Here is a 25,690-nt window from a genome sequence, read left to right on the forward strand (position 1 = left end):
ATATAAGGTGTTACTCAGTCTGTCACTTCTACAAAGCAAAGTGGACATGCTCCAACTTTTGTTCCTGAGCTGAGATTTTTCCCCAAGCACTACACTCAAACCACACTGTTTTAGGTAAAATGTGTATATAGATATAGATAGATAAACTACAGAAGGATTTTAAGTGATTATAAGTGATAGCAAACAGATCAAAGTAGATTGCATTTTTGTTTTATGTGCTAGGTAATCTAAGGCTAATATACTAGATAGGATTTGAATCAAGCAGTGTCTCACCCTGTTAGATAGTATAAAGAATCCATCAAGGTTTCATACACAAGCAGACTTCCTTCTTTCCTGCCTGGCATGAGCACTTCCCTAGTTCAAAATCTTTGTTCTTCCAGCGCTATTTACAGGTGTTGAGTTGTGGGAAGAATGAAGCCAATTGGTGATGTCACCTCCCCCTTTTATAGCTTTTTCCATATGGTGGGAACCTCTTTGTTCCAAGCCAAGTTCCCACACAGTTTGTGGAAAAATACAGGTACCAAAATGGAGTTCAGTATCATGTGATCTCATCACATGCCCTTGCATGCTTTGAGTCATGGCAGCCATTATTTACAGGCTAAGTGAAGCATCCACAGGTGAGGATAAGCTTTTGCTTGGCCCATTTTCTTTGTTCATGAGCCATTCAACTTGAATATTCCATTCACAATGTGCTGGCCAGACTGGATGCAAATTACCCTCTGGGTGTTACCACAGGAGTGCAAACATTTGAAATACAGGTACATAGTCAATATTCATAACTTCAGATACAAAAATGATAAATTCATACAAATAGGATAATCATATTCAGCAAACTGTAACTGTTCTATAGACACCTCACATATCTTATATACAATGCATCATAATGATATCCAAATCTTATCAATATAATGGCTATGGGGTGCACTGTTACAGCCCCCCATATCCTGGCTCCCACATGGGGGCCGATTAGGGGATAGCCCCCTGGGCCCAGCTTACGTGGGGACAAGAAGGGTCTCAGACACCTCCAGAGGGGCAGTCCCCCTGAGAGCCTGGTATAGACACAGAACCAGGGAATATGGGGCTGACAGGTGCCTCCCATCTTTCCCCTTCACTCTGCCATCCCTCCATGTTAACCCCCCACACTGCTCCACTCCTCATCCCACTCCCCATGACCTGAGCATGCCAACGCCTCTCCCCTTCCCTACCACCCATCCACCTTTACCCCCTCCTCATAATGTCCTTTTCCCTCACTGCAGCTCCACATCCTCCTCTCCTCTACTACCTTATGCTCACTCCCCAGTGTTTGTATGTGTGACTTATTTTCTTTTAAAAATAGCGTGAACAGCTTCTGAATGTTCTTCTGTACTCAGATCAGTTTTGCCCATCAAAAAACCAAACAAACGAAAAACAAACAAACAAAAAAACATTTGACAGAGGCAGATTGTAGCAACATGCCTCCTTTTTTCAGATTTCTGCTTATGGTTGTAGTTAAACACAGTACCTAGGTACACCAGCGATACGTTCCCTGAAACATCGCCTCTTGAACTACGCAGGTCTTTGAATTGTGGTTCACTATCAACCTCTTGGTCTCTCTCTCTGCCCATGCTCAGTGTAATCCCTTTAGCTCATGAGCATTAAGCATGCCCCTAAAGTGAGAGTTAAACTCTTTTGCTGCTAATGTTATGACTTTTGTACCCTGTAGCAGGGCCCATTCCATGCTCCTGGCTTTTAGCACCACAAAAACCACCCCGACTTCACTGGTTGTGTGTCCACACCACATTTATTTATGTTCCCTCCACCAACAACTTTACAGTCCCAGGCAGCAATGCTGTTTGCAGTGTCCCCTGGGCTTTCTGTCCTTCCCCTTGACCTAAGAGAAGCAGAGCTCTCCCTTCTCTGAGGTCTTTGTGAAACTGGGCAGCTAGACATCTCTCCTCCCTTCGTTTCCTTCTGTGCCTTTCTGATCAGTCTTGAATTGATGGGCTAATTGGCTCTTTAGTAATCACAACTCATGCTAAAATAAATTTGTTAGTCTTTAAGGTGCCACAAGTACTCCTGTTTTTTTTACAACTAATTAGATAATTAGTTTTCATTACCCCAGTCTGTCTTCTCCAGGGGAACTAATAGGTGTCAGAGTGATCAGAGCCCTGCTCACCTGTGAACTCCCAGCACTCAGTCGCGCTCCCACATGAGCTATTGGGTGACAATCACTCTGTGGGTAACTCTCAAGTGACTGAGACCCTTGTGTAACGATCCTGGCCTTGGTTTGAGTCTTATCTCTGTGTGTGTGTGTGGGGGGGGGGAATACATGGATAGAATTAATGAGCTATAGGCAAACCATTGTTAGGGGGCTGTATCTTAGGAACCTATGGTCAATTGGATCACTAACCATCTTCAGAAGCAGCAAAGAATCCTGTGGCACCTTATAGACTAACAGATGTTTTGCAGCATGAGCTTTCGTGGGTGAATACCCACTTCTTCGGATGCAAGCAGTGGAAATTTCCAGGGGCAGGTGTGTGTATATATAAGCAAGCAAGAAGCAGGCTAGAGATAACGAGGTTAGATCAATCAGGGAGGATGGGGCCCTGTTCCAGCAGCTGAGGTGTGAAAACCAAGGGAGGAGAAACTGGTTCTGTAATTGGCAAGCCATTCACAGTCTTTGTTTAGTCCTAAACTGATGGTGTTAAATTTGCAAATGAATTGGAGCTCAGCAGTTTCTCTCTGGAGTCTGGTCCTAAAGTTTTTTTGCTGGAGGATGGCCACCTTAAAATCTGCTATTGTGTGGCCAGGGAGGTTGAAGTGTTCTCCTACAGGTTTTTGTATATTGCCATTCCTAATGTCTGATTTGTGTCCATTTATCCTTTTCCTTAGAGACTGTCCAGTTTGGCCGATGTACATAGCAGAGGGGCATTGCTGGCATATGATGGCATATATTACATTGGTGGACGTGCAGGTGAATGAACCGGTGATGGTGTGGCTGATCTGCAATTCATTTGCAAATTTAACACCATCAGTTTAGGACTAAACAAAGACTGTGAATGGCTTGCCAATTACAGAACCAGTTTCTCCTCCCTTGGTTTTCACACCTCAGCTGCTGGAACAGGGCCCCATCCCCCCTGATTGATCTAACCTCGTTATCTCTAGCCTGCTTCTTGCTTGCTTATATACACACACCTGCCCCTGGAAATTTCCACTGCTTGCATCCGAAGAAGTGGGTATTCACCCACGAAAGCTCATGCTGCAAAACATCTGTTAGTCTATAAGGTGCCACAGGATTCTTTGCTGCTTCTACAGAACCAGACTAACACGGCTACCCCTCTGATACTTGTAACCATCTTCAGCCATCACTCCCACAAGGCACACCAAATTTCAAGGCAATCTGAGTAACCATGTAGATTTTAGTGGATTTAGAAGACTCAAGCTTAAACAGAAAGCTGGTGTAAACCTTAGCTAGAGCAGTCCTGACAGTCCACTATAATCTTGTGGGGAATCCCCTACAGGGCTCAGTTAATGCCTGTTCTTGTATTTTAGGATCTTCCAGAAGAAATAAAACCAGAGATTATTCAGGACTTAGATGGGAACCAGGAAACGTACAGGTGAGAAATGGGGCTGCGAGTTTGGTTTCATCCCCTCTGCAGCTATCTGCATCTGGGAGCGCAGGTCAGACCCTATCACACAGGGCACAGCGTCCCATGGGGACAGGATTAATATAAACAGATACAGTCAATACAATCAGTACAATAAAAAGAGTAAAGCACTATTAAGTGTGATGTAGATCAGTGGTTCTCAAAGCCGGTTGGCCGCTTGTTCAGGGAAAGCCCCTGGCAGGCCGGTTTGTTTACCTGCCGTGTCCTCAGGTTCGGCCAATCGCGGCTCCCACTGGCCATGGTTCGCCACTCCAGGCCAGTGGGGGCTGCGGGAAGGGTGGCCAGCACATCCCTCAGCCTGTGCCGCTTCCCGCAGCCCCCATTGGCCTTGAGCGGCAAACCGCAGCCAGTGGGAGCCGTGATAGGCCGAACCTGCGGACGCGGCAGGTAAACAAACCGGCCCGGCCCGCCAGGGGCTTTCCCTGAACAAGTGTCGGACTGGCTTTGAGAACCATTGGTGTAGATCAGGCTGACTCCTTCACTGGAGAGGACCCATCTATTTTATTGGAGAAAACACTTTAGGACATTCTACCAACTCATAGCATAGGGTGGGGGATTCGAGCCTTTGTATGTTATAAGAGGAACCTCTGAAATGTATTAATGACTGAGAACAGGGGTCTAGTAGGTCAGAGCAGGGGGACTGGGAATCAGGACTCCTGGGTTCTAGGCTTAGCTATAGGAGGGACTGGTGTTGAGAGCAGAGGAACAGAACTCCTGGATTCTGCCCCTGACTCTGCCACTGATTGTCTGTGTGCCCTTAATAGCAACTAACTGCCCCGCCCCTGTGTTCCTCAACTTCCCCCTCTGCCAGATTTTACATACCTATCTCCCAGTGACATTTACAATGATTAATTTATTAACAACTGTAAAGCACTTTGGAGTCCTTGCACCTTAGGTGCTAGAGAAGGGAAAAGGAGTTTTACTAACTTGCCCCATCTTCCTCCTCATATATATATATATATAAAGAAAAGACCATGATAATGGAAGTGGTACCACCTGTTACAAGTTAGAATCAGCCCAGCTTTTGGTCTATCTAGCATTGTCTAACCCTGCTCTCCCCTCCCATTGTCACCCAGGGTTCATTTCTCTAGGGCAGGCTGGTTCCGTTGCCCTGAAACTGAACTGGAATTCGAGGTGAGGGCAGCAGTGACCATCCAATATGGATACGGCTCCTGGAGGCAGCATCTGACTGAATCGCAGGAGGAGCAATGGATGGTGGCCGGCCCTTTGTTTGACATCAGAGTGGAACTGACTGAGGCTGTGGCAGCCGTTCACCTCCCGCACTTCCTGTGTCTCAGAGGTACGGTGTGACTTTAATCACCATTGTAATAGTATTAACAATAAGGGTAATCTTGATTGTAACCTTAAAGCTGAGTGGCCCAGTGAATAGTGCCCAGGAGTCAAAATCACACTCTTAAAGAACATCATAATCACAGCTATTAATATAACGACATGTTAAAAGAATGTTAAGGTTGCAAAGTCGAGAATTCAAAATTTAGGAAATGCTGGAATTAAGGCTGCCTATTCAATCTTAATTCAGCCCCCTCTGTGACTAACTGTTAGCAATAATAGGTTGTCATCTTCTATGTGGATCAGACACTAGTGGGGGATGGGGACACACACTTATCCCAGGGGTATCACAACGATTTGCTGACAGCTGAAGAATGTTGAGAATTGGGAATATAGGATTACATTCCAGGCTCTGGAGGGGAGTGTTGGCTTCTGGTCACAGACCTTTCTGCCCCCGTCCCTCCCAGCCTGTCCCTGTTCCAGTCCTGTCTCTCCACCCCCCTCCAAATACTTGTTTCAGTTTCTTTGCCTAGCCAGACCTAGTCTTTTCCACCTGCCCCCCAGATCTGTTCCCCCTGTCCTCCACTACCTGTTCCCATTCCCTGTGGCCCACCCTCAGGCTCCCTATCCCATCCTGCTCTCTCTGCCTCTCCCCCAGATCTGGCTTTTGCCCCTTTGATTTCCAGACAGAAGGCCTCCTCCTCTGCAGTGCCTGGATGCCTACAAGGGGGCGTTGATAGCACAAGAGAGACAGGCTCCCTGCTCTCAGTTCTGGTGACATAGTTGTCTTTGGCTATTGAGAGGATCAGTTGCAGGGAGAGCACAGCTCAGCACCTGCAGCCCCAGGTTGGAGCATGCTCAGTGCAGAAGAGCATAACGAGTGGGATCTCACAGAGATCAGTTCTGGGTCCAGTTCTGTTTGATATCTTCATCAGTGATTTAGTTGATGGCATAGAGAGTACATTTATAAAGACTGTGGATGATACCAAGCTGGGAGGGGTTGCAAGTGCTTTAGAGGATAGGATTAAAATTCAAAATGATCTGGACAAACTGGAGAAATGGCCTGAGGTAAATAAGACAAAATTCAATAAGAACAAATGCAAAGTACTCCATTTAGGAAGGAACAATCAGATGCACACATACAGAATGGGAAATGGCTACCTAGGAAGGAATACTGCAGAAAAGAGTTCTAGGGGTCATAGTGGATAATGAGCTAAATATGAGTCAACAGTTTGACACTCTTGCAAAAAAAACTATCATTGTTCTGGGATGTATCAGCAGGAGCGTTGTAAGCAAGACACTAGAAGTAATTCTTCTGCTCTACTCAGCACTGATTAGGCCTCAACTGGAGTATTGTGTCCAGTTCTGGACATCACATTTCAGGAAAGATGTGGACAAATTGGAGAAAGTCTAGAAAAGAGCAACAAAAATGATTAAAGGTCTAGAAAACATGACCTATGAGGGAAGATTGAAAGAACTGGGTGTGTTTAGTCTGGAAAAGATACGTCTGAGAGGAGATGTGATAACAGTTTTCAAGGACCTAAAAGGTTGTTACAAGGAGGAGGGAGAAGAATTGTTATTCTTAACCTCTGAGGATAGGACAAGAAGCAAAGGGCTTAAATTGCAGCAAGGAAGGTTTAGGTTGGACAGTAGGAAAAACTTCCTCACTGTCAGGGTGGTTGGGCGCTGGAATAAATTGCCTAGGGAGGTTGTGGAATCTCCATCATTGGAGATTTTTAAGAGCAGTTTGGACAAACACCTGTCAGGAATGGTCTAGATAATACTTAGTCCTGCCATGAGTGCAGGGGACTGAACTAGATGACCTCTCGAAGTCCCTTCCAGTCCTATGATTCTATGACTCATTGGGGTTAGCTGGCACACTCTAACGAGTTTCTAGTGAACATGTACAAGGTGAGATGCAAACTCAGCCAAACTTGGGTGGATTTTCACAGGAACAGCATAAAGCACAACCCTGGCACATATGCAACCCCCTGCCAAATTTCAAGCCCATTCTGCTAATCATGGAGCTTTTTGAGCTTCACAAACAATAAGAATATTTTTAACACTGGCAAAACAATGTAATTTCTCCTTAATTTTATTCTTAGAAATGGCTGAACCATTTTTTTCTGAAATTAAGAAAATAAAACAAAAACCCCATCCATCTGAGGCAGGGACCCGGCATGGGAAACTTCAATCCAAATGGTTAAAGTTTGTCAAAGTTATAAACAATTCTAAAGAGTGTGATGGGTTCGGTCACAGAGACCCCCTTGGGACTGTTACCTGATGTGCTGAGTCTACTTCCGACTCCATTTTCCCTGCCAGTTTGGGCCTCCAGAAACCTTCCTTGTTGAGCCAGATACTCAAACCTGTAAGAGGATCTTACATTTCCCATTATAAGGCAACCTTAGCTTAGCACAACCTACACCGCTGTGTTCTGCTAACACAGCCGATTTCATCCAGCTCTTTCATCTCTCGAAGTAATTTACAAAGAATGACTGGACTGTGGGTTTTGGTTATGCTCCAGGAGTATAGATCTTATAGGACTCTGCTCCCATTTCCAGGATCAGGACAGACTGCCTGGATATCCGGGGGTTAATATGTAGTCAGGCAAGCAGTGGGCTGAGATGTCCTTGGGAGTTGGGGGTCATGGCAAGCAGTGGAGGGAAGGTGCCAGAGGGACCTTGTGAAGGTCAATGCAGAATCCAAGTAACCCCTAAAGCTACGGGGATGGGTGTTTCCAGAACTCAGGTGGACAAACTGCCTTTCTGAGAGTAAGAGAATGAGGACAGGCTGTCATAGGTTTATTCCCCACTTTGAACTTTAGCGTTCACAAGATGGGGACCTGCATGGACTCCTCTAAACTAAAATCCTAGTTTAGATCTGGTTCTCGCTGCCACCAGTCAAGTTTTAAGTGTCTGACACACTCACTGTTCCCCCAAAAACTTCCCCTGGGGAACACAGATCCAAACACCTTGAATCTCAACACAAAGGGAAATAATCCATTTCCCTCCTCCCCTCTCCTAGTACTTAGGAGAGATACCTTGATTCAAACTCCTTGAATCAAACAAAGAGGGATTCACTTTTCCCCCTCCCCTCCCCTGAAAATCCAAACAAGGGAAGAAATCACTCAGGTTCTAAAAGAAAAGATTTTATTAAAGAGAGAAAAAAAAGTACACTACCTCTGTATTACCAGGATGCAAAAATACAGGGTCTAACTTAGAAGCCTGGAGAGGCTTCCCCCCACCCCCTCCTTCCTCAGACGAATCAAAGTAACAGCAAACAGAAATAAAGATATTTCTCCAGCAACCACACAATTGCAAATGCAGAAATCAAATTATAAGACTAATTTGCCTTTCTAGTACTCACTATACTGGATAGTAGGAACTACTCCAGGAGAACTTGGAGACATGTCTGGCCTCTCTTAGATCCAAAGAGAGCACACAACTCAAACAAAGAACACAGACAAAGCCTTCCCTCCACAGGGATTTGAAATTATCCTGTCCCTTGATTGGTCCTCTGGTCAGGTGTTCATCAGGTTACTGAGTTTGTTAACCCTTTACAGGTAAAAGAGACTGTAACCCTTAACTATCTGTTTATGACACAGGCTAACGGAGCTTTGTTTGCTTTGTGACCCACTGGCAGATGCTGACAATTCCCGGATGCAGATCGTCCATTTCATCAATGAGGGGATGACCCTGGAGAACCCAACACGGGTGAGGTCATTCCACGCCGTGCTAGAGAACCCCAGCTTCTCTCCAATTGGAGTATTTTGGAGGAGGGAGAATTCTGATCAGCAAACTCAGCTCCATTCCATTGTACTGCTCTACCAGGCAAAAAGGATAGTTAATCTAACCCTCCACCTCTACCTGATACCTGATGACGGCTCACGGGTCAAGGTAATCTATAGTGTGCGCCTTATGGGAACACAGACTTACCCTGTTACAGTTTAACTCTCTCAGGGGCAACGAGGCTTTTGTGAAGCACAGAACACACATGGGTTTCAGTGGTAGCCGCGTTAGTCTGTATCAGTAAAAAAAAAAAAAAAAAAAAAAAAAAGGAGTCCTTGTTGCATCTTGGAGACTAAAAAAATTTATTTGGGCATAAGCTTTTGTGGGCTAGAACCCACTTCATCAGATGTATGAAGTAACACTTTGCCCAGAGAGTAACTCATTGCTCTTTCACATGGTCATACAAAGCACAAGAGAGCACAGATCATATAGAAAACAATAAACATCTTAGCTGCAGTGCCCCTCACTAGCTCACCCTTCCCTTGGGAGACCGTCTGGGCTCAGGAAAACAGACAGGTCTTGCAGCTGCTCTGTGCTGGGTGGCTTCTCCCTCATCAAGGCTTCTTCCTCAGCTCATGTGACCCTTCCTCTTTCCTTCCCAAAGGTTCCTGTGGGTCTCCCTAGCTTATATGCTGCCTTCCAACATCTGCTTTTCTTTGTTCTGTTTCCTGGTAACTTTCAGCTGCTTCAAAAACTGCCCCCTCAGACAGAGGAGGAAGTATCTTTTCTCTTGGGATGAAGTTGCTCTTTCACATAACTTTTGTGCTGTCATAGCACCATCATTCTCCTTAAGTACCTTCCTACTGTATCTGTTCTAGGAGGATCTGACTCCACCCTGCTAGCCCTTGGTGGGTCCACACACAGGGTGGTATTGGTGCTGTCACCGTTTTCCACAGTAACATTTCAGAATAGCTCCATAATATCAACCAGAATTCAAAAGTTGTACACACAGAGCCCCCAGCTTGTCACAACTCTCAGGGGGTGAGCTGGCCATTAACAAGGGCTGGGGCCCACCTCTCCAGGTGAATGGAATTAAGAGGAGAGTCACTAGACAGAGTCATGTGACCAAATAAGGCCTGTTAAGGAGGATAAATGCAGTCTTTGGGCAAAGGGGAAGCAGATCATGGAGACAGAGCAATACAGCAGTGCACAGACAATCCAGGAAGTTTTTGGAAAGTGTAGAGGACAATTTCCTGGTCCAAGTGCTGGAGGAACCAACTAGGGGCAGAGCTCTTCTTGACCTGCTGCTCACAGAGACGAGTTAGTAGGGGAAACAAAAGTGGATGGGAACCTGGGAAGCAATGACCATGAGATGGTTGAGTTCAGGATCCTGACACAAGGAAGAAAGGAGAGCAGCAGAATACGGACCCTGGACTTCAGAAAAGCAGACTTTGACTCCCTCAGGGAACTGATGGGCAGGATCCTCTGGGAAAATAACATGAGGGGGAAAGGAGTCCAGGACAGCTGGCTGTATTTTAAAGAATCCTTATTGAGGAACAAACCATCTCAATGTGTAGAAAGAATAGTAAATATGGTAGGTGACCAGCTTGACTTAACAGTGAAATCCTTGCTGATCTTAAGCGCAAAAAGAAGCTTACAAGAAGTAGAAGATTGGACAAATGACCAGGGAGGAGTAAAAAATATTGCTCAGGCATACAGGAGTGAAATCAGGAAGGCCAAATCACACTTGGAGTTGCAGCTAGCAAGAGATGTTAAGAGTAACAGAAGGGTTTCTTCGGGTATGTTAGCAACAAGAAGAAAGTCAAGGAAAGTGTGGGCCCCTTACGGAATGAGGGAGGCAATCTAGTGACAGAGGATGTGGAAAAAGCTAATGTACTCAATGATTTTTTTGCCTCTGTCTTCACAAACAATGTCAGCTCCCAGACTGCTGCACTGGGCAGCACAGCATGGGGAGGAGGTAACCAGCCCTCTGTGGAGAAAGAAGTGGTTCAGGACTATTTAGAAAAACTGGACGAGCACAAGTCCATGGGGCCGGATGCACTGCATCCGAGAGTGCTAAAGGAGTTGGCAGATGTGATTGCAGAGCCATGGGCCATTATCTTTGAAAACTCATGGTGAACGGGGGACGTCCCGGATGATTGGAAAAAGGCTAATGTAGTGCCCATCTTTAAAAAAGGGAAGGAGGATCCGGGGAACTACAGGCCAGTCAGCCTCACCTCAGTCCCTGGAAAAATCATGGAGCAGGTCCTCAAGGAATCAATTCTGAAGCACTTAGAGGAGAGGAAAGTGATCAGGAACAGTCAGCATGAATTCACCAAGGGCAAGTCATGCCTGACTAACCTAATTGCCTTCTATGATGAGATAACTGGGTCTGTGGATGAGGGGAAAGCAGTGGATGTGTTATTCCTTGACTTTAGCAAAGCTTTTGATACAGTCTCCCACAGTGTTCTTGCCAGCAAGTTAAAGAAGTATGGGCTGGATGAATGGACTATAAGGTGGATAGAAAGCTGTCTAGATCGTCAGGCTCAATGGGTAGTGGTCAATGGCTCCATGTCTAGTTGGCAGCCAGTATCAAGTGGAGGGCCCCAAGGGTCGGTCCTGGGGCCGGTTTTGTTCAGTATCTTCATTAATGATCTGGAGGATGGCGTGGACTGCACTCTCAGCAAGTTTGCAGATGACACTAAACTGGGAGGAGTGGTAGGTATGCTGGAGGGTAGGGACAGGATACAGAGGGACCTAAACAAATTAGAGGATTGGGCCAAAAGAAACCTGATGAGGTTCAAAAAGGACAAGTGCAGAGTCCTGAACTTAGGACGGAAGAATCCCATGCACTGCTACAGACTAGGGACCGAATGGCTGGGCAGCAGTTCTGCAGAAAAGGACCTAGGGGTTACAGTGGACGAGAAGCTGGATATGAGTCAACAATGTGCCCTTGTTGCCAAGAAGGCTAATGCCATTTTGGGCTGTATAAGTAGCAGCATTGCCAGCAGATCGAGGGACGTGATCATTCCCCTCTATTCGGCATTTGTGAGGCCCCATCTGGAATACTGTGTCCAGTTTTGGGCCCCACACTACAAGAAGGATGTGGAAAAACTGGAAAGAGTCCAGCAGAGGGCAACTAAAATGATTAGAGGGCTGGAGCACATGACTTATGAGGAGAGGCTGAGGGAACTGGGATTGTTTAGTCTGCAGAAGAGAAGAACGAGGGGGGATTTGATAGCTGCTTTCAACTACCTGAAAGGGGGTTCCAAAGAGGATGGATCTAGACTGTTCTCAGTGGTAGCAGATGACAGAACAAGGAGTAATGGTCTCAAGTTGCAGGGTGGGAGGTTTAGGTTGGATATTAGGAAACACTATTTCACTAGGAGGGTGGTGAAGCACTGGAATGGGTTACCTAGGGAAGTGGTGGAATCTCCTTTCTTAGAGATTTTTAAGGTCCGGCTTGACAAAGCCCTGGCTGGGATGATTTAGTTGGGAATTGGTCCTGCTCTGAGCAGGGGGTTGGACTAGATACCTCCTGAGATCCCTTCCCGCCCTGATATTCTATGATTCTATGACTCTAGGGAGAGTAGACCTGGGACTCATTGCTCCATCCAGAGCTGGGGGGTTGGTAGTGTGTTGGAAGAGCCCGAGGAAGAAGCCAGGTATTCTAGATTACGGGACAGACAACTGGGGAACCAGGAACCTAACAGCTCTGGCTGAGGTGCCTCTGCAGTGTTTTCTTTTTGTATCATGACACTGCTTATGTTTCACAGGCAGTGAAGGACTATGAAAAGGAGTGCCAGTCATGGTTTGTGTCTAAGTCTCATTTCACCGCTAAACCCTTGCGCTTTGGCTCTCTCTACATTGTGTCCAGTCCATCGAAGATAACAGTAACACCCAAGGTGAGTGAAATTATGGAAGTGAACATAGAGTTCTGGAGCACTGGGTTGCAGGGATCTGGGCAAAGCACTCTCTGAATCAGTGCTGACCCCAATGCTCAATTATGGCACGAGGGGGCCTGTGCTGCAGGGGGTGGGGTGGGGGGCTCAACAAGGGACACTCTTCTCTGGAGTCAGTGCTGACTGCTGTGCCCCAGCACGGAGCTAGGGGGATGCTGTGCTGCAGGGAACAGGGTAGGGGACGCACTCCCCTCGCAGTCAGTGCTGGCCCCAATGTGCCATCACAGCACTAGGGTCGCTCTGCAGCCCGGAGTGGAGGGCGGGTTAAGTGGATAGAGCAGAGTCCTGGATGTCAGGATGCTCTGGTTCTGTCCACTCTATCTGGCTGTGTGACTCAGCTTTCCCATCTGTAAAATGGGGATAATGATACTTACCCTGCTTACTAAAGAGCTTTGGGATCCATGGAAGGAATGAGGAGTGACAAGTGCATAGTATTAAAATTATACTGCTGATGAAACCAATCACTAAGACCTAGTACTGAACAGTGGTGTGAGACACTCAGTGAATAATGCACAGACTGCCAGTTGGTTCCATGTTATAGCTGCTGAACATTTGCAAACATATTCACGGAGTTGGGGGCAGGCTGGAGAATGTTTTGTTGAAGCAAAAGTCTTCTCTGATCAGCTCTGACTAACACGCCTCGCCCCCTTTTTCAGCCCTGCTTACTTGGGGTGGAGGAGGATGAGCATGATGGGTGTCCCATCATCCCCCCCCCCCCACACCCCAGCATGCCACCTGGAACTGGGATACCACTGAGCCCTCTGTGTTATCAGCCTGAGCTCCCTCTCACACTGTGCTACTGTGACAAGCTGCGGAGCACTCCTGGTCCTGCACTTCCACCAGCATTCACACAGACCAGGACACACCCAGCTGCAGTTCCATGAATGCTTTTCCTCAGCCACTTTGGTCCATCTTTCCTTTGTCAGATCTTTTACAACCTGGGAAGGCTAGTGTGCTATTTTTATTACTGATACGCTTTTCAATTTTAGAGCTTTGTTTTTTTGATCCACATCTCCTTGGCCACCTTCATTCCTTTCTTGATCTTTCTGCTGATTGCTCTGTATTTATCAGATCCCTTGGTGCTATTCTTGTCTCGCTTGAGTTCTCTTCTAATGTCACACATTTGCAGTATTTCATTTGTGATCCAAGATTTTGTCGTCTTATGATGTTTCCCAAGGATGTCCATTGCTGCCTCATTTATTACAGCATTGAAATTGCTGGTCATTGTTTCTACATCTTCCTCTAAAGCAAGCAACGGGACAAAATTTCCACCGATCATTGCTTGGAATGACTCTGCAATGCTTCAGTCTCTGAATCTTTCTAAGTCAAACTTAATTCTGGTGAACTTTGGCCTGACGATTTTCCTTAACTGCAGCTGAAGTTTAACATCAGAAGGTTGTGATCACTTCCAATATCGGCATGGGGGAAGCTCCTTGTTTTTGGTTTGTTGATCCCAGAATGAAATCGGTTTTGCACCATAATGTAGTCAATCTGGCTGTGGTGTCAACCATCAGGTGCATGCCACGTTCAGCGTCTGGATGTTTTATGTGCTCCTAATGTGTTTGCAAGAACCAGATTGTTATAACTGGCAAATGCCAAAATTCTCACTCCTCTCTCATTGGTTACCACATTACAGAAAGGGCCACATTAAGCTTGCCAATCTGCCAGTGCATCAGTACCCACTTTAGCATTCCAGTCTTCCTGTACAATCAGGATATCTTTCTTGTGTACCTTATCGATGATATCTTCACGTTGATTGTAAAAATCTTCTTCAATTTGCTCATTGTCATAGTCTATTGTAGGGGCGTAGACTTGTACCATTGTGATATTAAACAGGACTGCCGTTAGATGGATGGAGATAAGCCTGCTGGATATTAGGCAGCATTCTGATACTGAATTCTTGATATCTTTAAGCACAAGAAATCCTGCGCTGTTGATATGTTTGTCTTCTCCACTGTAATAGAGCACATGGCCTTCTTCTGTTAGTATCTCTCCAAAGTTCTTCCATCTCTGACTTCAGAGATTCTTAGGAGGTACCAGGTGTATTGTTCCATTTCATATATGAGTTCAAGCAGTCTTCCTATTTGTCTCAATGTCTTTACATTCCATCTATCAGAGGGGTAGCCGTGTTAGTCTGGTTCTGTAGAAGCAGCAAAGAATCCTGTGGCACCTTATAGACTAACATTCCATGTGGCTATGGTGATGTTATCTCTTCAACGGATCCTCTTTGTTGGGGTTACACCAGTAGTATACTTATCGCATCCAAACTGCTGGGAGACGGATGGCGCAGTGATTATTAACCAGGGCTGTGACCAGTCTGGTTGACTTGCTCATCATACGGTGTGTCTTGGGGAAATTTCTAACCCGGCAGAGCCCATCCCTCTCCAGACAGCCCCCTTTTAGTCTCCTCTTGCAACACACAGGAGGAGCAGTGGGCCTATTCTGTCCCTGGACCCACAGGGGGAAGGAGATAACCATAAGGAATAAAACAAAACTGCAATCTAAGTTCTCTAACCTGGGTAAGATTTGAATCAAGCAATGTCTCCCCTTATTAGATAGTACAAACAGTTTGCTAAGCTTCCATCCACAGGAAGCTTCCTTCTCTCCTGCCTGGGAACCCCCCTTCCCCAGTTCAGTCTTTGTTCCTAAGGCGTTTCCAGGTGTTGTGTCATAGGGGAAGTGAGGCCAAGTGATGATGTCGCTTCCACCTTTTATAGCTTCTTCCATGTGGAGGGAATTCCATTGTCTCAAGCAAAGTTTCCAGCACAGTTAGTGGAAAAATACAACCACAAGATGGAGTTTAATATCACCTGATCTAGTCACATGCCGTTCTATGAGTCATGGCAGCCATTACTTAGACATTGCCTGAAGCATCCACAGGAAAGCGTATCAGGTGAGGCTAAGCTTTTCTTGTCTTTGCTGGTGAACCATTAACTTTGGATAGTCCAGTCACAATGTGCTGGCTACCCATGAGCAAACACATTTGAAATACAGATGCATAGACAATATTCATAACTTCAGATACAAAAATGATACATGCATACAAATAGGATAATCATATTCAGCAAGCCATAACTTTTTTCCATTGACACCTCACATGACATACTTTGTACAAGATACATCATAATTATATTATAACCATATCATCATTGTGTCAGTATGGTGAGTATGGGATGTAGAGTGTCACAGGAGGTCACCCGTAATATAGCCCTTGGTTTTCCTGCAGGAACTGCCATTTTTGGATAAACCTGCAGAAACTTTTCAACCATTCACAGAGGTCCACACCATGGATGTGAAAAAGGAGCTGGAGCTCAGCCTCGTGGAAAAAAAGGACGGGAAGCCAATCTGGGAGGCTGTTATCAGACCAGGTAGGCTTAGCCTGGCAGGGGGAAATATTTGTGTAGGCAGCCCCTAGCCAACAACTGTCACGATGGCTGGCACATACCTTCAGTGCACACTGAGGCAGGAAGTGTGTGAGGCGACTGGCAATTAGGTGGGAGAGGCAGCAAGGTGAAGAACTAAAGATTATTGCCCTAAATCTGTGGCTGAAGACAGCTTCACTGCTGTCCTGCTGCTGCAAACCGTGAACACCTGGAATTGTACGGTGACTGCAGGGATATAGCACTCACCTTCTGCTGTGGGCAACCCCAGGAATGAAGAAAAATCCCTTGTAGCTGTAAAGTGCATAGGACTGTTGCTAAATGTATAAACAATTGTTGGCCTACACTTGTGGTTCGTTATGAAAAATATTCAAGAGCCCAAATAACCCAGCTTAGCCAAATATTTATTGTCTAAAGACCATTCAGTGCACAAAAGAAGTCATACATATCCTTTTGGGAGGCGATCTCACAGGGTTGACCTTACACAGTGGGTCGTATGACCCCATCTTGGTCATAGTTATAGTATGGTTGTTTATAAGTGAAAAGCACTGCTTATTTCACCAAAAGTTTAAGTTTAACCCACTAGTTTGTGCCAGCTTTGTCTGTAAACTTCCCTGTAACTTTCCCATATCTTGGTTTGAACACATTTTAAACCATTGTCCATGAAAGCACCTGCTAAGATTGCACTAGGATATAGAACAAATATATCTTGCCTTTGACAAGTTCTCTATTAGTTTTTGCCAAACACTTGTTACAAGGTATTGTGGGAGACACAGCTTAGCATGGGTGAGCAGAGCAGAACTCTGGGAAGAACATAATCCATTTGGTTAACAGAACTGCCCCCATGCAATATAAATACTCACGACCTGGCTATTAGGGCCCATCATGATACATACTTGAGCAGATCTGATTCCTACCAGCAGAGGGCATGAGAGCACAAAACACACTAGTCGGTGCACTGTCCTATATAAGACAAAGCCCTGACTATCAGGACTGTCGCTATAAAATTGGGACATCTGGTCACCCTACAGCAGTGGTGCTCAAACTTTTTCAGTCGCACCCCCCAACCCCATCAGTAACTGAATCTGCCCGTGCCCTCCCTCCATTACTGCACAGCCAAGGCTTCCTCAGCAGCAGAGCTCGGACTAGGCAGAGCTGGGGGTGGAACTGGGGATGGGGAAGGAGCTGGGGCTAGAGGTGGAGCTGGTCTGTGGGTGGAAAGGGAGTGAGAGCCGAGCTGGGCCTGGACCCAGAGCAGGACTGGGGCTGCGGGGAGAAGTGAGGCTGGGGGTGGAGTGGGGCAGGATGCCTGGCTGGTACTCCCTCCATGCCTCTTGTGGTGGCTGGCACTCCTTCCCCTCTGCGTGCCCCCCAAACGTTGCTCCATGCCCTAGGGGGTTGCGCCCCATAGTTTGGGGACCTCTGCACTACAGGATGGGGACTGGCGTAGTCATATCTTTAGGCCACCTCAATGTGGAGTGAAGTTTTCCAAATTCAGACTCAGCAGCTTCGGCACTTCCCTTTCTCTGAAAACCGGGGACTCTGTACGAGAGGGATCCTCAGGGATAGAGCTCAGCCCAGATTCTGATCTCGAAAACTCCACTCACATCAAGTGGAGTCATGGTTGGATCCTGATCTCAGTGACTCTGGTGTAAAATGGAGTCCTCAGCGCCTCTCAAGCCAATCAAGTGTAAAATGTCACCACGTGACATATGAATGAAAAGTAAACACCGGCTAACTCCCTTTTCCCCTTTTTCTTCCAGAGGACCTGGCACCTTCTGTTTCATCCATTAAGATGCAAATAGGTGAGTAGGGATTCACAGAGCTGCAAATGCCAGTTTCTAAATCCAGTTATTCTCTCAAACAGGCTGATTTCTCCTTTCTAAAGCAAAGAAATCAGGTGGAGAAATCCCTATTAAGGTCTTGTTCACATGTTGTTCAGCATTGCTACCCCAGAGGTGGCTGCATTCGGGCACAGGTTGAGCAATCCCTCTGTATCCAGACTGCCAAGTGCTGAGATGAAACTCACTAGGGAAATGTAAAGATTTATATTAGCAAACATACTAACGCACCCCAATTCATTCTCTCTCTTCCACTCAGATACACATTTTGTTGACCAACACCGAGAACAGCTGATTAAGCGGGTGACTGCAGTGGACGGCATCCTGGATTCACTGCATGGCCTCGTTCTGGATACTGAACAATACCAGAGTGTCAGAGCCGAGAGAACCAACCCAGACAAGATGCGGAAGCTGTATGAGCTGGTCCCGAGCTGGAATTCAGACTGCAAAGACAAGCTCTACCAGGGGCTGAAGGATAAACACAGACACCTGGTTGAAGAGCTCGAGGAGAAATAGATGGAGGGAGCTCTCCCCCTTCTCAGGGATTGTTTATTTGATTAATCCACAGGTTTTTGGTGTGAATCAGGTAACTCACAATATGCAAACCGCAATCATAGTGTGCACATGGGACACCTGTTCCATGCTTCAATTTGCATCGTGTGTACACAGCAGAGGCTTGCTGTGTACTAAACGTGCTGCATTCTTAGAGGGTATCCGACACCTCTTTGCCTTGGCGCTGAGCACTGTGCATTCTGTGATTGTTCTCGCTGTGAATTGTGGGATGCAAAGCTGAAGCTGGCCAGGTTCAATTTTTAAAAAAATGAAAAATCCCATAGCTCTGTGCCATATGCTGGCGACCTGGAATTCACAGATGGTGCTTGGGTTATTGTTCAACTGAATGAATTTGGCTTTGGACGTTGCCTGCTGCACTACCGCGCACATGATAATAGAAAACAGGTTGCTGGAGCAGCTTCACAGCATGCAGCGCCATTTCTGGGTGCAGGAAACCAGCACAGACCAGTGGGAAGGGATTGTTCTGAAGACTTAGAGTGACCACCAGTGGTGAGAGAAGTTCTGGATGGGGAAGACAACTCTTTTTTGAGGTAGCACTGTAACCCTGGAGCTGCAATGGCACCAAGATGTGGACAAGCAGGTTGCCATTGCCATCTGGAATCTGGCCACCCCTAAATAATGCCAGTACATAGCAAACCGATCTGATGTAGGAAAGTCGATTGTTGGGGCTGTTGTCATGCGGGTGTGTGATGCCAAGGAAAAGGTACTGTGGCACCAGATTCCAAAGCTTGGTCACACTCAGGAGATTATTCATGGCTTTGCATACTGATGGCATTCCCAAACTCCATTGGAGCAATTGATGGATCCTGTGTGCCTAATATTTGCCTCCCCTCCTCCCGAGTGCAGAATTTATAAACAGAAAGGGGATTCTCTATGGTGCTCCAAGGCCTGGTTGACCTCCTGGTATGTTTACAGACATGAATGCAGGGTGGCTGGATCCATGGCAATAGGATCTTTTCGACTTCAGGCCTATTTATCTTATTGGAGAAAGGACTGCTTGCCCCCAGGAACACTATGGACATTGCTCCAGTTATCCTGGGAAACCCAGTTCATCCTTTGCTTCCCAGTTAATGAAGCCATTCACAGGCCGCTTGGACTGTTCAACTCTCACCTCAGTAGTTGCGGAATGGTAGTGAACTGTGCATTTGGTCATTTGAAAGAGAGGGGGCGCTGTTTGTAGAATAGTCTGGAAGCAGTAGAAAAAAAGCATTCCAACGATTATAGCAGCATGTTATATTTTGCACAATATTTGTGAGGGGAAGGGTGAAGGCTGTAGCAATGGATGGGAGGCTGAGGCGCAGAGACTTGTGCAGAGGTCTGAGCAGCCAGCAAGGCTTCCCACAGAAAATGGAAACAGCTGGGGCAATATTGTCAGGGATGCCTATTTACTCTCATCTTGAGTTCAGCCCTGCTAATGTACAGCCATGCATCCAGCGGTCAGCCTGTGAAGAGGAGTTGGGGGAATGAACTGTGAGCTGTTCAGTTTTGTTTATTGGTGGTGGCAGAGGGACATTGGGGCAATCCTTGTTTTACCTTACGTCTTTGCCTGTACCCTTGGTAAAACCCTGTGAATTATTTCAGTTTTCCAGCTTTTCTGTGTTAATGCATTGAGTCAGCATGACTGAATTTTTAACACAGAAACAACAATCAATTGTGTAAAACAAAAATAAACCTTTAATTGAACTGACAACTTGAAAGAAACCTTTAATTAAATCAAAAGTCTATCAAAAAGCTCCTAGTGCAGATAGAACAGAACAGTGGCAGGGGTGCTTAAAATCACAGGCAAGTGCACACCTCACCTCTGCCTCTTGTTTGTGGGACTTCAGGTGCTCAGGGGTGAGGCTCCACGTTATCTGGGGCACTGGATGGCTCAGGAGAGCTGGGTTCCTGGTTCTCAGTGCCCTTTCACTAAAATGTCGTGTCTCATGATCCCCCTGCTAAAAATGAATATTTCCAGGGATTTCTCCTTTACCTGAGTATAAATTATAAAAGCAGTGATCTTGGAAATATAAAATTTGTTTTTATAACATGCTTATTGCACAGTATTCATTATTTATCATTACTGTATTTTTATTACATTATGAAAATGGCACCACTCTTCCAAGATCTCACTTTCGTAGCTTGTATCACTTTGAATAAGCCTGTTATAAGACCAGGCTCCTAGGTTTCATCAAGGAGTATCAGATGTGAAACAGCATGAAGGTATTTAAGGAGCCAACTCACAGAGTTCCTCCTACACAAGCATTCAGGTCTTGAACAGTCCAGGCAAACAACACACGTTACAACAAAGCTTAAACTTGTTCTTCATAATAATTTTAAAAACAATCCTAGCTGCCTATTTAATTTTAAAAACAGCAAAAAATATCCACCTCCTTTTCCATTTCTTATAAGGAGTCCTGAAGTTTAAATCTCCTCAGTGTGAAAGATAATGCTTGCTTTGATCTGCTTAGCTCTTGGAAGTCCAGGGGCTCCGTGCTGCCCGAGGTCTCTAGGGAGAGCTCTGTCCGCCATTAGGGAATTTTTCCCTGAGAACCCCCTGTAACAAACCCCACTTCGGGAACTACTGCTCTATCAGTGTTACAGAGGGTGGACAATTTATGAGTTTACCCTGTATAAGCTTTATACAGAGTAAAACTGATTTATTTGGGGGTTTGGATCCCCTTGGGAGCTGGGTGTCTGGGTGCTGGAGACAGGTAACCTGCTGAGCTGTTTTCAGTTAAAATCTGCAGCTTTAGGGGCATGGCTCAGACCCTGGGTCTGTGTTGCAGCAGGCTGGCGTGTCTGGCTCAGCAAGGCAGAGTTCTGGAGGCCCAGGCTGGCAGGGAAAATGGGCTCAGAGGTAATTTCAGCACATCAGGTGACAGTCCCAATGGGGGTCTCTGTGACTGAACCCATCATAGGGTGTGCAGGAGGGCAGGGGCAGGGGCGGGCTGGTGTGAGTGGAGCAGTTAGTTTGGTAAAGGGGGGGCTGTCAAGTGGGGGGCTCCAGGGGGTCAGAGTTGAGGTTGTGAGGCCTGCTCTGTGGTGTACGGTAGATGTGGGGGGAGCTGGGAGGGGGAAGGAAGAGAGTCTGTCCTGGTAAGAGATTAACTCTTTGTTTTCCTGCTTCTGCGGGATTGTGTCAGGCCTGTGATCTGCATAGCGACCTTGGCTGTTCAGGGCAGTTTTCTGTGGGTTCATTAACATGGAACTGTTCGGTTGGTCAGTAGGCAGGATTTTAAACCTGATCGAGACAACTGACAGCCGCGTGGCTGTCCCCTTTCTTTATTTAGTGGTTGCACCTATGTCCTGGGGCCCCAATTCAAATCCAGCCACAGGGGGACGGGCAATAGGACACAGGGCCTTTTCTCCTCTAGGGGTTGCTGACTCTGCTCAGACCTCAGGGTTGAAGACTGGCTGGCTCAGGGGGGTGAGGCCCCAGAGTTGTGGGGATTGGCTGACTCAGAGGTTCAAGCAATGGGACCTTTTACCAACTAAGCCACATCGGATCCAGTGAGTGACCCATAGCGGTTACTGTCCCTTGGCTGTCCTACAGCCTGCAATGGTGATGAATCTGCAAGGTTTCCTTGTTGTCCTAGTGGAGAAGGGTCCCCTAGCCCCACATGACTGGTCCCATTAGAGCCCATTGCATGCTGTTGTGGCTGAACAAGCCATGAATACTGAACTGCCAGCTCACAGCAGAGTGTCAGGTCCTTCTAGGGCAGATTGGAGTGGGGCAGCGTGTGGGGACACAGTGCCCTGCTCAAGGACTCTGGGTCGATAGCAATGTGGGATGGAGGTTGGCAGTCTGTCCCCCCAGCAGAGCTACACTACTCAGGAGCACAGAACACCATGGGGCTGAAATGCTCAAAGCTTTTTATTGACAGACCCGTAGCAGAGCAGGCAGGATAGAGCTGGATTGGGAGAGGGGAAGGCTGCATGATAGGTGACAGGAGTCACAGCAAAGCAGGCTCTGGAAAGACAGTAGGGTCGGGTGCCTCATGTACATGAGGATGCCCTAGGAGAGCCTCTCTCCTCGGCACAGGTTGTGGGCTGGACACAGGGTGGTGAGAGGTTGCTTGGGGGAGTTCTTATATCGTCTCCTGCTGAGATCTGATCATGATCTACATTGAGGGCAGCTGCCTAGGAACACAGGAAGTTAGATGAGAGAAGCTGCATGTGCCCTTACACTCTGTCATCAGTGCCGCATGATGCCCATCTAGGGTGACATTTTGCATACATTAGAATATTTGTATAAATTCCCACACACCAGAACAACATTTGCCTCCCCAGTTCAAAGCGATACTGTGACAAACTCACAATTGGGTAGATAGATGACTACCTCTGCGAGGAGCCTTGTCTGTGCGATGGGTGCATGTGAATGACTTTGTCACACATTTCTGTGCCATACGTCCAGTATTGTTCCTGTCTTCTAAGGTGACCAGTTTTGTGTGTGTGTGTGTGTGTGATACTCACGTAAACTCTTTGTGTATCTATGTGTTTAAATAACAAAATCCTGCATATATAGTGTAACCTCCCAAAATATAATCATTGCCAATTATCAGCTTGGGTATAATATCCTTTTATCTGTGTAGATTGTTAGGTCTGTGGGGAAGGGACTGGCTCTCGCTATGGGTATGTCCAGGGCCGGCTCCAGACCCCAGCGCACCAAGCGCGCGCTTGGGGCGGCGTCCCACGGGAGGGCAGCAGGCGCCTCCGGTGGACTCCCGCAGGCGTGCCTGCGGAGGGTCCGCTGGTTCCACGGCTCCAGTGGACCTCCCGCAGACGTGCCTGCGGAGGGTCTGCTGGTCCCACGGCTCCGGTGGAGCATCCGCAGGCACGCCTGTGGGAGGTCCACCGGAGCCGCGGGACCAGCGGACCCTCCGCAGACACGTCTGCAGGAGGTCCACTGGAGCCGCAGGACCGGCAACCGCCAGAGCGCTCCCCGCGGCGTGCCGCCATGCTTGGGGCGGCGGAAATCCTAGAGCCGCCCCTGGGTATGTCTACACTGCATTGTAAACTCAGGGCTGTGGGACCCAGGCTTGTGAGCTCAGTGTTTCCAAGCTCACACTTGAGCATCCACGCTGCATATAAATTTAGGATTATATGGGCACGGCTGGCCTTAGGGAAAATGGGGCCCTGGATGAACTTGTATTTTGGTGCTCTCAACGCTTTCTTCAATGCCCCAGAGCTCCATAAGCCTGGACAGCCAGCTCAGTCCCCTCCACCACCCACCACAACTTGTCCATGACTGATACACTCCATGGATGGAAAGATCAGCACCGTGCCCTGATCCTCTAATGGCCCCAAAGACACCCTGCCCCAGAGACCTCAGGTCATTTACTCCAATCCCCTGCTCAAAGCAGGACCAACCCCAACTAAATCATCCCAGCCAGGGCTTTGTCAAGCTGGACCTTAAAAACCTCTAAAGATGGAGATGCCACCACCTCCCTAAGTAACCCATTCCAGTGCTTCATCCCCCCCCCCCCATCTATGTTCTCTTGGTTGCAGTCCTTGTGGCTCAGCTCGGGCTCGGAGCAGCAGGACTCCAGCCGGGAGTGGGCATTCCTGCGCAGCTTGGGGCTGGAGGGAGACACAGCACGAGGCGGTGTTCCTCATCTTCTTTCGCCGGCTAGCCCCTGCCACCCAGCCGGCTGCTGGAGGGTGCAGGGGGAGCTCGTCACCAGTGGCAGCGCGAAGCCCCAGGCAGCAGCGAAGAAAATAACAAGCCTCACCCATGCCCCTCTCCCCTGCCCCATGTTAGCCATCCACTGAGCCCCCCATGGCCCTGGTTAAATCCCCCCTAGGACCCTGTGTGAGATCTGAACAAACACCGGGACAGGCGTCTGGCACCATGGGACAGCAGTGACCCCACGGCAGGTCCAGCCTTGGCCACGTGTGGAATTTGCCCCGACATGCAGCCCCGTTCTCTGGGCTGGAGCTGCCCCATCAAATAGAGATGTCAAACTATGCCTGCGGATAACACATAATTGAATGGTATCTGGGTATAAAACCGCAGTTCTCACCTACAGAGACGGCACAGGCTGTAGACAAAGGTGCTCTAGTCTATTGGTATTGTCCACGTTCCTCATGTGGCCAAGGTTGCTGTCTGCCATAAATAACTTTATTTGATTAATAGGTTTTTCTGTTATTTGATGAGCCCTTCTGTTAAAATGGTCCTAGTTACACACACAGTAAATGGAAATGATTATGTATGTTTACACATCAGCTCCTTTCAGCGCTGTTACTCGAACATTGAGGAATCATGAGTCAGGCCCACAAATCATCCGCTTGACTTTAAAATGTTATTTCACCATAAAATAATACTTGGTTTTTTTTTTTAAATTTCCATTTTGGTTTTTGAGTCTCCAGGACACTTTCAGGTCAATTGTCAGGCTTGTATCTGTACTTATGAGGTCTAGGAACTTACTTTTCTGAAGTGAAAGCTGCAATTCTTGCATAATGACATGACGCCAGGAACTGGGGCTTTAAGAAGAACACCATCAACGAGATCCAGCTGGCATCAAGGCTTGCTACAAACACGAAAATCGGTAGGGAAAGAACCAGGGAGGGGAGATGAGCCCCCATCTCCTTCCCTGCAACCTCCTTGGCTGCTCTTACTGACCTGCAGGAACCTAGTGAATCTGTTCTCTGCTCCTGTCCAGAGCAGCTATGAGAAGTTCAGTAGCAGGGGGACTCCTTAAATAGCCCAGGATCAGGGGCAGTGAGTTGTATGGGCTTGTGGTGCCTGTGCTCCACCAAAATGAGAGCGTGGGAACCTGACTCCATCAAAGTTCAGGGTTGAGTCGCTTCCTGCCTGTCCTCTTTGCTTCCGGAAGGTGCTGGAAGCCACCAGCACGTCCCGGGGTGGAGGGGGGGTGGTCAGGGCTGGCTTTAGGAAGTGAAGGGCCCAATTCGAATATTTTTGGCCGGGCCCCAGTAGGGATGACTTAAAAAAAAAAAAAAGTAAAAAAAAGCCTTTCATTTCCTAGCAACCGGTTCCCTATAAAAAAGTTCTGATTTAAGGGATGTGCCACAGTATGGATTTTTTTGTACGTCCGTATTTTCTTCCTGGATGGCGATTTAAGAACGAAAAAGCCTGACATGTCTGGGAAAATACAGATGTATGTTAACCCTACCTAAAGATCTTTCTTAATAAGATGGGCCTGAACTAGAAATGAGCTCCATTTCACATGTGTGGGTCCCTGCCACTCCCTGGGGTGTGCTAGGGTGACCAGATGTCCCGATTTTATAGGGACAGTCCTGATTTTGGGATCTTTTTCTTATATA

At 47.2% G+C, this 25,690-nt stretch overlaps 1 protein-coding gene across 4 annotated transcripts in view; it reads left to right on the plus strand.

Annotated features, from left to right (window-relative positions):
• LOC120395019 overlaps window positions 1–20,412 on the plus strand; it is a 64,675-nt gene extending 44,263 nt beyond the window's left edge. For 2 of the 4 annotated variants that reach the window (XM_039519188.1, XM_039519189.1), the window contains exons 13-19: window positions 3,532–3,596; window positions 4,724–4,947; window positions 8,580–8,833; window positions 12,442–12,570; window positions 15,854–15,995; window positions 17,771–17,812; window positions 18,108–20,412. In XM_039519188.1, the coding sequence (XP_039375122.1) occupies window positions 3,532–3,596; window positions 4,724–4,947; window positions 8,580–8,833; window positions 12,442–12,570; window positions 15,854–15,995; window positions 17,771–17,812; window positions 18,108–18,364 (1,113 nt within the window). In that variant the 3' untranslated portion in view covers window positions 18,365–20,412. Of the gene's footprint in view, window positions 1–3,531; window positions 3,597–4,723; window positions 4,948–8,579; window positions 8,834–12,441; window positions 12,571–15,853; window positions 15,996–17,770; window positions 17,813–18,107 lie in introns of those variants that run through there. The other 2 variants (XR_005592461.1, XM_039519190.1) reach the window with 2 other exon arrangements.
• The last annotated feature ends 5,278 nt before the right edge of the window (window positions 20,413–25,690 follow it).

This window comes from Mauremys reevesii, unplaced genomic scaffold (assembly GCF_016161935.1).
Source record: "Mauremys reevesii isolate NIE-2019 unplaced genomic scaffold, ASM1616193v1 Contig9, whole genome shotgun sequence".
Classification (NCBI taxonomy): domain Eukaryota; kingdom Metazoa; phylum Chordata; order Testudines; family Geoemydidae; genus Mauremys; species Mauremys reevesii.